We start from the raw sequence: 13,029 nt of genomic DNA on the forward strand, positions 1-13,029 counted from the left end.
CCCTCCTTAGTGTTGCCTTGGTGTCTCCCCAGAAGGCAGTAGAGTAGGAGAAGCCAGTGACTGCACCACATCAAGATTCAAAGCATCTGAGTAGATTAGGGAATAAGAGAGAGAGAAGAGACTCAAGTGGGAGGCTTGACGAGACAGGGCTAGACCTGTCCTAGGCCCATCTCACCAACTTCCCATTGACCCAAAGTTGTCCATGTGGTAGCAGGGAAGGGTAAGGCAGTCTGTAGGATGTGGACCCGGTGTGTGCTGACGAGGGCATCAGGTTGCTCTAAGTCTATCCAGGGCCTAAATTCTAGGTGAATACTAAAACTGCTATTTTACAGACAGCTTCTTATCCCTATTCTCTGCAAGTAAGTGTTTAACATTATATTCTTTTGCTCCAGGCAGAGGAAACACTTCCAGGAGGGTGCTGTAATTATCCGCCGGGGAGATGACAGCGGCCTTGAAGGGGAGGTGTGTCTTCAGGTCCAAGCTCACCTCTATGGTCTCAGCATCCTTCCAGCCGGTGTCAACTTCAAGAGTACCCCAGCTGTGATAGCAAATTATATAATACCAGTATCCACGGCGCAGGGCATGAGAGAGAATGCAAGGTTGTGTGAGGGTGCCGAGATTGCTGAAAAGTAATCATCAAATGAGATTCCATAGAGACATTTTTTTTTATTTTAAAATTCTGCTTCTGAAAACACAGTATGGCAGAAAGCGTCTATGTACACCTGTGGTGTTTTTGGTATAATACAGTATTTAATAATCCACTGTTTTCTGCAAAAAAAATAATAATGTTGCTTTGTTGGACAGAAACAAATTTCCCTAGACAGAAATACAGCTAAGGCACAATTTTGTTGTTGTTGTTTTTGACTAAATGAAAACACAGGAAAGAGGCAGATATGGGTGGGTAACACGGTTGTGAGGACTGGACTTCACCTTGATGAGAAGAAGTATTCAGATGATTAGAACTTTGATTATTGGTTAACTTCAGATAGTTTAATATTTCTTAAAATACTCCTTTAAATAAATAGCAAAATATCTACATCTTTCAGCGTGTGCCGTGTGAACTCTCTCTTATTTTTTAAACTTTTATTTACAGATTCTCTTTTTTTAAAATCAATACATTACAAAATATTTCTGTACAGTTTTATGCATATTATGATCTATAACAAAATAGTTATTTTTAAAAACTATATCACCACATGTCTTTGAAAACAAAGGAGGCAGTAACAATGTATCTTGAGGCCTCTAAAACAAACATCGGGACAAATGCTACCAACAACGTAAGAGTCTCGTCTTTTCCTTTGAAAGAAAAAAATAAATGGATAAAGACCATTGCGCTCAATACCAGTGAATTTCCTATGAAAACCCCGGGGTTGTCTTTGGCCTCCATCAGCACTGGAGTGATGGAAGGGTTCAGGGCAGAGTCTGAAGGAGGGGGTGGACCATCCCTTCAAGAACGTGACCCATCCACTGGGAATAAGTAATGCTGTCACTTTCCAGGTAAGAAGGATGAAGAGATAAACTGAGAAATGTTCCTGATTTATCCTTGAATGAAGTACCTAAAGTCACTGGGTCTTGGGGGAGGGGAAGACTAGAAAGCTGTAGAGAGCATCCTGCTGGTGATGCCAGCCCACTGCCAGGGCAACATGTTTCGGAGAGTGCTTCAGAGCTGCAAGAGCACTCAAGACTTCATTTCACCCATAGGAAAGAGATGGGAGCATTTTTCTTAAAGACGACATTTAAGCTATGCACAGCGCATCTGCAGCTACAGGTCGGCAGTCCCTTTGCTTGGGAGGCCGCCACACACATGCGGGCTTCAAGATGCTCTCTCTTCTGTGATGGCGGGGGAAACTAGAGGGGGAGGGTGTCAGCTTTCCAAAAATAATTTTAAGGCCACATTTCAAAAAGGAGAAACCTAAGGCTTTTTGGAGGAGTGGGGATGGAGGTGGGAGGTAGGAGAAAAATGCAGGAAGGAGAAGATGGTGGGGAGGGGAGATGCAGGGCCTGCTTCCTAGTGATGTCTGCAGGCCTAGGCGGTGAGAACATTCCCAGCCAAGTGAGAGGAGAAGAGAGGCCACTTTCTCCCTGTGTGGGACTTGGCAAGAACAGAACCAAAGACAACAGGAGGGGCAGACACACAGGGGGTGGGTAAAAGCCCTCCTCAGTCAGAAGAGGGTCCTGTAGAGTAGCTTGTGTATAAGGTAAACAAACAAACAAACACTCAACCAAAACTTATACAAGAAAGGAGAAGGAGAAGGAAACAGACAGGGAGAGAGAGGAAAGGAGAAGGAGGGAAAGGGAGGAGGAGGAGGAGGAGTAGGAGGAGGAGGAGGAGAAGGAGAGAGATTTGCATAGATTTTACATTCAGCTCCAGCATAGCCAGCCACCTTCATTCCACCCCATCCCCAGGTAAACTTCTCAGCAGACATTGAGGTAGTGCCTGGGGTTGACCCTCGGGCAAAATAAGGTAACTGAGGCAGAAGCAAAGACAACTACTTGTAAGCCAGCACAGCCCCACGTGGTTTCCTAAGAACCTTCCAGAACAGTGGCAGCAGCATGGCAACTCAGATGTGGGCTGTAGAGCTGGTCCCGGTGCTCCCCAGCCTTGTCTCTCATCGCCCGGCAGTGCTGCCATCCTCACTTGGTTTGATAAAATGCCGGAAGGTGGAGCCCTGGGCAGACTAGAGCCTCTCTGTTTCTGAGGCCGCACCCCAGACCTCAGACTGTAGTCTCTCTTCTTCAGCACAGCTCAGAGGAGTCCTGTGAGTCATCCCTCTTGCAGAAGCCAGGCTTTCTGAGAAGGGGATGACTGAGCAGAAACCTCCATCCCTTCACAGTCCTAGCTCCCTCCCTCCCTCCCTCCCTCTCTCCCTCCCTTCCTCCTTCCTCCCACCAGACAACTTTTCCAGAAAGAGAACTTGGCCTGAGCACAATTCTGGAACATTTCTGCTCACATCCTTTAAAAAAATTAAATAATCCAGGACAGAGCAGGGCTACACAGAGAAACCCTGTCTCAAAAAACCCAAACAAACAAAAAATAAATAAAATTAGAAAATGAGAGAAAAAGTAACCAATAATGAAAAACTAGATTTCCTATTAAAACAAACAAAAGAGTGTCCAGCAGGAACTCAAGGCTGGTTTCCCTCTGCAGAGCTGCACCTTCTTTTTTGACAGGCTGGGAGCTCAGAGCTGCCCTTCCTACAGGAGGCTCATGTGCATGTCAGTAAGACAACACTTCCCACCACTCCCTTTTTTTCTTTCAGCCATGGTTTCACCCACCTCTACTTGTGTCCTGGATCTCATTATGCTTTTATGACCCCTACAGTAGAGCTTCTCTGGCCTGCCAGGCTTTCTCTGCATGCTCAAACTGACTGGGTTGCCTCTAGTTTCCAGTCTATCCTCAATGCTGTCACAACGGCTGATCGGAACCCTCATGAACTTGGCTGTAAATGTTGTCTTCTTCACGCTCCACACTTTGCGGCTATTGATCGCTCTTCTCTGTTATGGAATGTCTTGGCAGAGAGGTCACACTTTCAGTCAATATCCTCTTATCTGTCTGAAAACCAGGCAGCCAGAAGGAGGCATGTCCCTCAAACACCCAGGCATACATCCAAAATAGCAACAAACCCCTTTGGAGTGTGTGTGCGCATGTGCATGCCTGAGTGTGAGTGTGCATGCCTGTGTGTGTGTGTGCATGTATTTGTGTGGCTATGTTTATATCTCCTAAACTCAATTTCAATTTGTATAGTTAAACCAACATTGAGAGATGTGGTTTTCTGATCTCCATTACAAAGGACCTTGGGCTGTATCGCAAGAGCAAGGGGGCATTGGGCATTGTCCCCTTCTTTGTGGGAGACTCTGGTTTCCTGCACAGCCCAGGAAGTAGGCTTTAGGAGGGGTAGTTACCAAATAGCATAGAGAGGTACTTCTCCCCATGAGGGATGCCCCACTTCCTTCTCAGCTGTCAAGACTGTCCAGGGCCTTGGTCAGCACTTGCGCCCAAGGCTTCTTGCTTCTGCAGAATGCAGACTTTAAGGTTCCCAGAGATGATGGTTCTGGGCTCTGAAAACCCTCCGCAGCCACCTCCCAAGGCTGGTGTTTCACCCGTGGCTTTGGACAAACACACTGTTTTCAGCAGGAAAACATTAACAGCTAAGGAGTTAAGTCATTTTCCGTGGGAAAACATCGTTTCTTAAATAATGCTGAACTTGTTTTAAATTCTCCATTTTTTTTTTAAAAAAAACTAAAAGCAGTATCTGCAAAAATTATTCTCTGGGTCTAACAAAAAGGAAACAAATACCCCAAATTAGTTGTGGTGAGTGAGGAAGAAGCCCAGGGGATACAAAGTCAACTTTGCCATTTCCAACTAGTTCCAGAATGGAAAATGTCATTGAGAGTCACTGGGTCAGGATAGACCTTGTCTCATAGTCTGAGGCCCCCAGGGACCTTCCAGGACAGAATACACAAATCTCTAGAAGAGAGGTGGAGCGGGGAGACTCCCAGGGGTTCCACAGTCCCAGGCAAGCTTTGACGGGGACAAAGACTGGAGGTGAGAGGATGGGGCACCAGACTTATGGTTCCCGTGGGCTTATAAAAGCAGTGTAAATCCTATGGGTTTTAGAGAAAGCTACCTGATGGTTCTGGGACCAGCACAGACAGTAGCTACCTCCTGAGTTCTTCTGCTTGGTCTGACCCGCCCCTCCTCCTAAGATCAATCACTCTTGGAAGGATTCTGTATTCCTCCACTAGTGATAGCTTATGCTCACGGTTAAGCTGGTCTTGAGAAGCCTGATGTAGGGTAACTGGGTGGGCCTAGAGTTTTAGACTCAGCTGACTTCTCCCTCCCCAAGTCATAAGCCCATCACAACCTTGTCCCTGGGCCGGGGGTCAGGGTGAGGTGACATACCCAGGCATTCCAACACTTTTGAATTTAGAGGGACAGAGGAGACCAGCATCCTGTGTAAGCAAAAGGGAGGTTCCAGCCATCCACATGAGTCAACTTCCTGACAGTGATGGTACTGTTGGAAACTGTGCCATGGTGTCTAACACCCCTGCTTTGTTCTAAGAACCAGAAGGACTGAAGGAGGACACTGAGATAGAACCAGTGAGAATGAGAGGGAAAGGCAGGCAGACCAGGGAAGACAGGGAAAGGGGAGCCTTCTGTGAACAAAGGCAACTTTAGTGAGTAAGGTAACGTAATTGACAAGCTGCAAAAAACAGCACCTACTAATTAGTCATTGACTAAAACATATAAATAATAAATATCAAGGGTCCTTCCTCTATGGCTGCCATGTTGGATGGGGAAGGGGCTGTGCACTAGATGCATCATCAGGGTGGACTTCAGAACCTTCTTTTCCTGATGGGAGAGATACCAGGATGGGCGCAACTTTTCCCAGAGCAATGTCTTTTAGGGGGCTCAATCAGGAAGGGGGTGTGGTTCCTCAGTGCCCTCCCCAGAATACACATGGCAAGAAAACCCTTGGGTTTTCTGGTAACTCAAGCAATATGAATAACACTATGTTTTGAACCACCTTCCCTATTCTGAAACTCAACCTTCCTTTTATGTGGTGTGGCCAGACTGAGCCTGTTGGCACCCCAGGCAAGGAAGGGTATGAAATTAAGTACCAATCTGAAATGTTTGTTCCCGGGTGAGAGAAGTCTGATCCATGCAGTTTGGTCACAGCCAACAGCACCGAGTGCACAGTTCACAAAGGTTTGGGGTACCTGACCTCAGAACGGAAAGGGTGGTTCTGTGCTGCCATCCAGCTTAGAAGTTGGGTCCAAGTCCCCCCCCTTTTGAGATTCAGAGACTTGGTTCCCCACTGTCCCCCTTCCAAGTGCCAAAGAGGACACAGTAGCTGCCTCCCAGCCCACGGGCAGGGAGGAGAACTGAAACTCCAGCTCTATATATTTTACCCTGTTCCTGCTACCATTTGTGACAGCCTTGGAAGAGGTTGATGTGGACACATGGCAGTCACATATCTGGTGAACCTTGGCCACTTCACATCAAAGGGCTTTCCTGTACTTCTGGTTTGCAGCAAAAAATAGCTCACTGAGCAGCAGCAGGAATCTTGGAATTCTCCCACATCTCCACCTCCCTGGGAAGGCAGGAACGAGGTCTCTACCAGCTTGCTACTTTTAGCATGGGCACAGGGTTTCCCAGCCACAGAAATCAAGAGATAAATGGGAGGGCCGGGGTGGAGATCCCACCCTTGGTCAGGGCAGTGCTTGTCTGTCAAACCGGCTTCAACAAAGCCCTTGGGTTCGGAAGAGGTACCTTGGAGATGCCCTTGGCAAAAGGACTGCCTGGTGGGCTGAGCTTCCAGAAGGAACCTCACACAGCTCAGCTTCAGCCAGAGCAGGCTCAGTCACATCCTGGTCTTGCACTTCCACCTCTGACTGTGCTGAGTAAACAAAGCTCTGCTGCTCAAAATAAAAGCTTAAAACTCACTTGTAGGGAGATAGTGCAGGCCACTGGAGGGAGAGAATAGGAACCTGCAGGACTGAGAAGAACCCACTGTGGTCCTGAAACTGAGTCACCTACCCCAGAGGCCAGTTTGACAAATACAGGCTGTCTCTTCTCTGGCCTCCAAATCCTCGCTTCATCATTCTACAGTCAGCAGAGATCCTTGGACAAAAGGCAACCCCCATACAATGTAGGAGGCCGGGATTGAGGCTCCCATTGGTCCCATGTCGCCAGTGCTACCTAAGCCGGCCATCGGGCTTGACCGCACCCAGCTCTGATTTGGGGTCAGGGCTGAAGGAGCTCCAGGCTGTCTGGCTACAGGTCTGCATGACTGGGCAGGCGGTGGGCCCCGTGGCACAGATGTCCATGGCAGTCCAAGTCCCACCCACCAGAGAGTCCAGCCAGGCTTCTAGCGCTGTCCCAGTGGAGGCTGCGTTCTTCCGGGCCTGCTCCACTTGGGCAGGATTGATGGGCAGGCTGAGAACGGGGTTCAGGCTCTGGAAACTCTGCTCCATGTAGGCACTGCGAGGCGGCCCATTGTGCAGCTTCAATGCCTCCTCTGAAAGCCAAAGGAAACGATGATGTATTTAGAAGAGTCGTCAACCAGGGGTCTACTTACTGTGAACCAGTGTGGCAAGGCACACTGGGCATCAGCTCACTGAACTCACTTGACAATCTCGTGGGTGCGGGGCAAGGCACATTCACTTACTGACACACTTACGGTCCATCTTCAGTGGTGCAGACATTAGTTGATTAGACAATACATTCTTTAAAGATTTTTTCCTTTTATTTATGTGTAGTGTGTGTGTGTGTGTGTGTGTGTGTGTGTGTAGGGCTGCTTCTCCCAAGGCAAGTGCCTTTACCCACTGAGCCATCTCAATGGCTCCACACCTTATTATTATGTTCAAGACGGCTCTCTTACTCAATCTGTAGCTCATCTGTCCAGTTATGCTGTTTGGGGGTGAGCTCCAGGGGTCTATCTGCCTGCTCAGATAGACCTCAGCACCGAGGTCTTTTTATGTGGGTGCTGAGGACGCAATCTCGGACTGCCATGTTTGATGACAACTATAGCACAGTCTCAGCTACCTCCCAAGTTCCTCAACTCTTAATTTTCAGCATCTGCTTTGTACTAAACCTCTCTGACATGAAAAGTGATGGTGACTTATTTCTTGGACACAGCTATGCTAAAATGTAGCAACCAGCTTCCATGCTAGATGGTGGGAGGAACCAGATAACCAGGTTCAGAGTGGAGAGAGCTTCTCAATGATAAGGAGACGAGTGAGGGGGCAATGAAGGTTATTTCAAGCAGTGATAAATGTCACAAAGGTGATAACAGGGAACTATGTCCAGCATGGCCTTCGGCCAAGTTCAGCTCACCCTCTGTTTTTGTACAGTTCCATCGGAACACAGCTCTGCTTGCTCGCTGAGGTGTTCCTCACGACTGCTCTGCTGTGCGAGTGGATGTGTGTAGGTGAGGCAGAGGTAGCACTTTCTCAGAGAAGCTGAACACACTCACTGTGTATCATTTATAGAAACATTTACTGTGCCCTGCCTTAGAGAGTGGTCTGGGATGGGCAGGGACGACTTTCCTGGGGAGGTGACATAGGAATGAAGTGTTGGTTGACGTGGATAAGGCCAGTGGGGGAACAGCAAGTGTTCCAAACCACACAAGTCATGGTTGTTGGGGCCACAATATGAACTCAAGCATGTTGACCTCGAAGCCAAGGCATGGCTGCCACGTGACTGCCATGAACCCTGGAGAAGCTGTAGATTCTTGCTTCCTCATAGCCTGGTTCAAAGCAAAGTGGTCCTTAGAGGCATGCATGGAAGCATGCACAGAAGCATGCATGGAAACATGCACGGAAGCATGCAGTGTGGGCCAGAGTGGGGCGGGGAATCCTCTTAACAGCTCTGACTTGTTCATCACCTCCTTGATGCCAGCCTTCCTGCCTGTGGGCTCTAGTTGGGCTGAATGGCTTCAGTACCCAAATCCCACATCAAGGTGTGGTGTGTGACTTCTGACTTGTGTCTTAGTTTCCTCATTGATAAGATGGGGGTGGGCATGGCTTCCCATGTAACTCTGGGGGTAATGCATTGGCTCATAGAGTTCTCCGGTGGTACTGACGGTAAGTTCTGCACTATTATTGCTGCTTTTTATTACTTCATGATCCTCCCACTCAGAAAACGACAGGGCTGGTTTTAGCTCGTTCATTTTATAGATGAAGAGACAGATGCCACAGTCAGTTCAATCTGGAGTGGTTTGATTCTAAATCTGTGCTGTCCACCATGATGCTCTGTACAGATTCAACCACAAGCTCACAGCTAAGGCAGGGTTGCTACCCTTCCATCTTGGCTCCAGCCTTTTGAAAGCTTGTGGTGCCCATATCACAAATATGGGCACTCAACCTGGCAGCAGTTAGTTAACCCATAGGAGGCTTGCTAACCAGTTCACAGTGTATGCTTTTAAAGCAAGGGACACACAAGAGATCTCTCGAGTTTTCTTAGGGATAAAGGGAGGACAAAGAAATTATAAAAATTTGGGGGTGAAGAAGACAAAATGTTTTTTATTTGAAGAGGTTCTTATTCTTGGTCAAATGAAATTTCAAAAAGTTAGGTTTTGGCCATAGCCAGGATACTGGAACACAGAGTAGGTAGCACCAGCAGGATGTGCCAAGAGAACAGGGCTTTCTGTCTTTAGTTCATGTTCTAAACTCTCTGAGAGAGTCTCTCTGTGCTTCTACCCTGCAGACATGGGAGCAGGTGATCAAGAGATGCCCAGGCTGACAAATGGCAGGACAATCCAAAGCAAAAGGAACAGCTAACAGACATTGAATATTGGGAGCAAAATACTGTGGTTGATGCAGGGGAAAAAAAACCACTTTATAAGAAATGAGGTTAATGTGGGAAGTGGCATCACGGCATCAGCTCGGATGCTTGCCTCCATAATTAAATTTTCCTCAATTCCACCTCATCAGATTTCTTGAGATTACCAGGGATGCGACAATAGCAAATTACTCAAGATGAATCATTTCTCAAATTACATTACTCCCACCTCAGTGTTCCTTGTCTCGTTAACAAATACAATTACTGCCAACAGGAGAATTGCTTCTCTTGGGGTGAAACTGACCCCCGGGTCTTTCTGGGAATGGTGGGAACAGCTCCCAACTCCTCGGAAATCACAGAAGTAAAAAAAGGAGAGACCAGGAGCACGAGGAGGGTCCTGGGCTCCTGTCTCGGGTAAGTGGACTCAGAGCCTCCTTTGATTCATCCTACATCTGATCCCAAGGCAAGGAGGATGTGTGATTCTCACCTCTCTTCTTCACACTTTGCTTTTAGATCTTTAAGAATGCAAAGGGTGCCCCATCAATGGGCACTTGAAGACATTAGGTAGGTGGACTCTGCCTTGGCTAATTCAGAAGCGGAGCCCCCGGCTTCAGTCTCAGAGAACTACCAGGTGTCTAGATATTGGCTCGTTCAGCACAAAGACTTAGCAGAAGCTGTCAGAATTCATGCCAAGATCGTATTTTCAGGATTTCAGGCACCCATCCCACATCTCTGTCTTCCTGGCCCTGGTTGCCAGTGTATCGTTCCGTTCCTGCCAAGAATGCTTCCCACTTAGCAGGACTGTCATGTGTATCTATAGCTCCTGGACTTGTGTTGAGTAACATGCAGAGGGACGGTCCAGATATTGATCCCTCTCTGAATCTCAGGAAGTTCCCGAGGAAAACTGTATGTGTGCTGGCCATGCCCACATTGGTCCCCTTGTCATCATCCCTTAAGCGACATGCCACAGAAGTGTGTAAACATCCAGACTGTATTAGGCATTAAGAGACATCTAGAGATGGTCTACCGTAAGCGGGAGAAAGTGCACAGGTTATGCACAAATACTATGCCATTTTCTATAAAGGGCTGGTACATCTCTAGTTTTTTATAATCAAGGAAGTAACTGGAATAAGTTCTTTATAGACACCGAGGAGTGTCTGTACTGAGAGACTCAGAAATCCTGTTTCTATGAGTCTTTCTTATGAGCCTGGGCACATATAATTTCATGTTCCAGAATCTTCCTTGTAGCACTTTCTGCAGCAACAATGTCATCATCAGGCAACAGAAGTTACTATGTCCAGGAAAGAACAGCCTGTGGTTCTTCAATTGTGGAATCCCTGTGGCTGTCAACTTGCACACACTGACCGAGGTTTGGTACAGAATATACCATGGCATTCTAACCATGTTTCCTTTGCTTTAGGACATAGACTTGTACCTGTAATTTCAAACACTGCGAAGATATTAGAAAGACGAGCTCCAACCATCCACAGTACTCACATCCAGAGGGTAAGAATTTAGCCCAAACAACAAACAAAACAACAAACAAACACAACAAAACTTCCCAAGACTTACTGACAAAACAAAAGTGGAGGAAAAGTAGAAACGCAAGTGTAAACCCTTCGCCCTGAATAGCCACAAGTGGGCCAGTAGGGGGCGGTGTCCCTTTCTCTCTTCTCCATACACATTGGGAAGCAACGGCCAGAGGCGTACGTTAGTAATCTTTTTTTCTGTTTTAGCTTCCTGCTCAGACATAAATCCTGAAAAATTAATGTATCGTTTCCTTTCCTGGTTTTGGAGCTTAAGGGAAGTCATCCTAAGTATGGCTTATTCTGTGATCAGCTCTCCTTGTCCGGCATGCTTTATGGTTGCATGTGGCTAGCCTTTCCTGCTGTCTCCACTCCATGGGACTCTACTGTGGAAGCGGACCACAACTGTCCTGATGTGTGGGGAACTTGTCTTGTGTTACTGTGAACAACTCTGCTATGGTTCCTTTGTCTCTGCCTGTGTGATAGGTGTGTGTATGTTCAACACGAGGAGAAGGGGGTCATCCATCCCACAAACTTACCCTACACATTCATCTCTCAGGAGCCCTGCATATGCTCCCGCATCTCTGACCCGCCCTAGGACACTGCCCAACCATCACAGGCACACAGGTATCTCCCACTCTGGAGCTTCTTTTTGCTTATAATTTCCATTACTATCTCTTATTATTAAAAAAGGTAAGTTTTTAAAATTATACATATGTGCGGAATTCATACTTTCTTTGTTTCTCTCTTTTATAGCTGCCAACGACAGTCACCATCTTCAGAGGATAAACGACTTTGACTTTTAAGCCACATAGTCTCCGTCTCAACTGTTGGAGTCTGTCACCAAAGCCGTAAGGCAGACATAGGTACCATATTTGACTGGGGCTCATAGTCTGCCAAACTCTTGTTTGTGGATTTTGTTTGAGTATATTTTGGGGAGCAAATATCTACCACCAGTGTGTGGTTTCTCCTTTTTACTTAGGGCCTTACATTTTTTTTATGAGAAGAATTCCAGCAGTAATTATTATTTCTTTTCTTTTCTTTTCTTTTCTTTTTTATTTTTCAAGACAGGGTTTCTCCATAGCTTTTTGGTTCCTGTCCTGGAACTAGCTCTTCTAGACCAGGCTGGCCTCGAACTCACAGAGATCCGCCTGCCTCTGCCTCCCGAGTATTGGGATTAAAGGCGTGTACCAACAGCCAAGAAGCCATGCTAAAACTCAGTGTGTGCCTAGGATTAGTCCCCATCTTGTCTTAAACATGAGCAATGCCTTGTGGAAGACCAGAGGGCTCCCAGCTAATAAATACCCACACAGATGGCATTGTCTCTGTGAACAGGGAGGGAATGAGCCCATACTAAAGGGTAAAAAAGTAAGGAAAAGCATCCCCAATGTGGATACAAGGCAGCCTCATGCTCCATGTTGGGGACACACTCTCCTCCGCAAGGACCCTGAGAGTACTCACCTGGTTTGATGGGCTGCTTGTTGGAGAAGGTCAGAGGCGCGACAAGGAATTTGGTCTCTGCAACCGGCACCCAGTGATGGAGAATTTTTACTGTCCAGACCCCAGGCCTCAGAGGCAGATTCAAAGGGGGTTTGTAGTGTGTGAATTCCGCGGTGGACTCGATCAGGATATCGTAGGTGGCTGCGATGACGTTGACAGGGTCCACCCAAATAACAGTCACAGTCACATTGGGCCCCTTCCCCCATTTCTGCATCCCCACGGGCTCATCCATGGGCCCCAAGAGACCGCCGAAGTTCCGGAACAGCCTTTCCTTGGCATCCCAATCAGTGCCAACCTGAAACAGGAGAACACATTCTGAAACCACTGGGTCCCAGGAAGGTCCATGGTTGCATGTACCCATTTCACTGATGAGGAGACTGAAGGTCCAAGTCTTCAGGGTCTCAAGGTTACACAGCTGATAAGCAGAACTCATAGGACTTCTGCTCAGACTGGGACTCTAAAGCCTACAAATCTTTCTTTAATCTGGCATTCTCTGTGCCTAAACTGTGCTGTGTGCTTTGACTCAAACTCCAAACCCATGAATTAAATACAAGTTCAAATAAACACTATCTTGCACACCATTCCAAGTAATAGCTTGCCATTCCGCTGGTGAGCCTGGGCTCCTCTTGGGCCTCTGATTCTACAAGTGGCACACCTGCATTTGGTGTGCTCCTTACACATAAGGATGGAGACCTGGCTTTGGAGTAACCCACCAAG

At 47.2% G+C, this 13,029-nt stretch overlaps 1 protein-coding gene across 1 annotated transcript in view; it reads right to left on the minus strand.

The window, feature by feature from the left end:
- Positions 1-646: 646 nt before the first annotated feature.
- The window catches only part of Xylt1 (xylosyltransferase 1), a 296,973-nt gene continuing 284,590 nt past the window's right edge, over positions 647-13,029 (minus strand). The window contains exons 11-12 of the mRNA XM_041666339.1: positions 12,274-12,607; positions 647-7,022 (exon numbers count right to left, since the gene is read on the minus strand). Coding sequence (XP_041522273.1) covers positions 6,700-7,022; positions 12,274-12,607 — 657 coding nt within the window. The 3' untranslated portion in view covers positions 647-6,699. The remainder of the gene's footprint in view (positions 7,023-12,273; positions 12,608-13,029) is intronic.

Source organism: Microtus oregoni, unplaced genomic scaffold (assembly GCF_018167655.1).
Source record: "Microtus oregoni isolate MIOR12 unplaced genomic scaffold, Mior012 000016F_ref0000370, whole genome shotgun sequence".
Classification (NCBI taxonomy): domain Eukaryota; kingdom Metazoa; phylum Chordata; class Mammalia; order Rodentia; family Cricetidae; genus Microtus; species Microtus oregoni.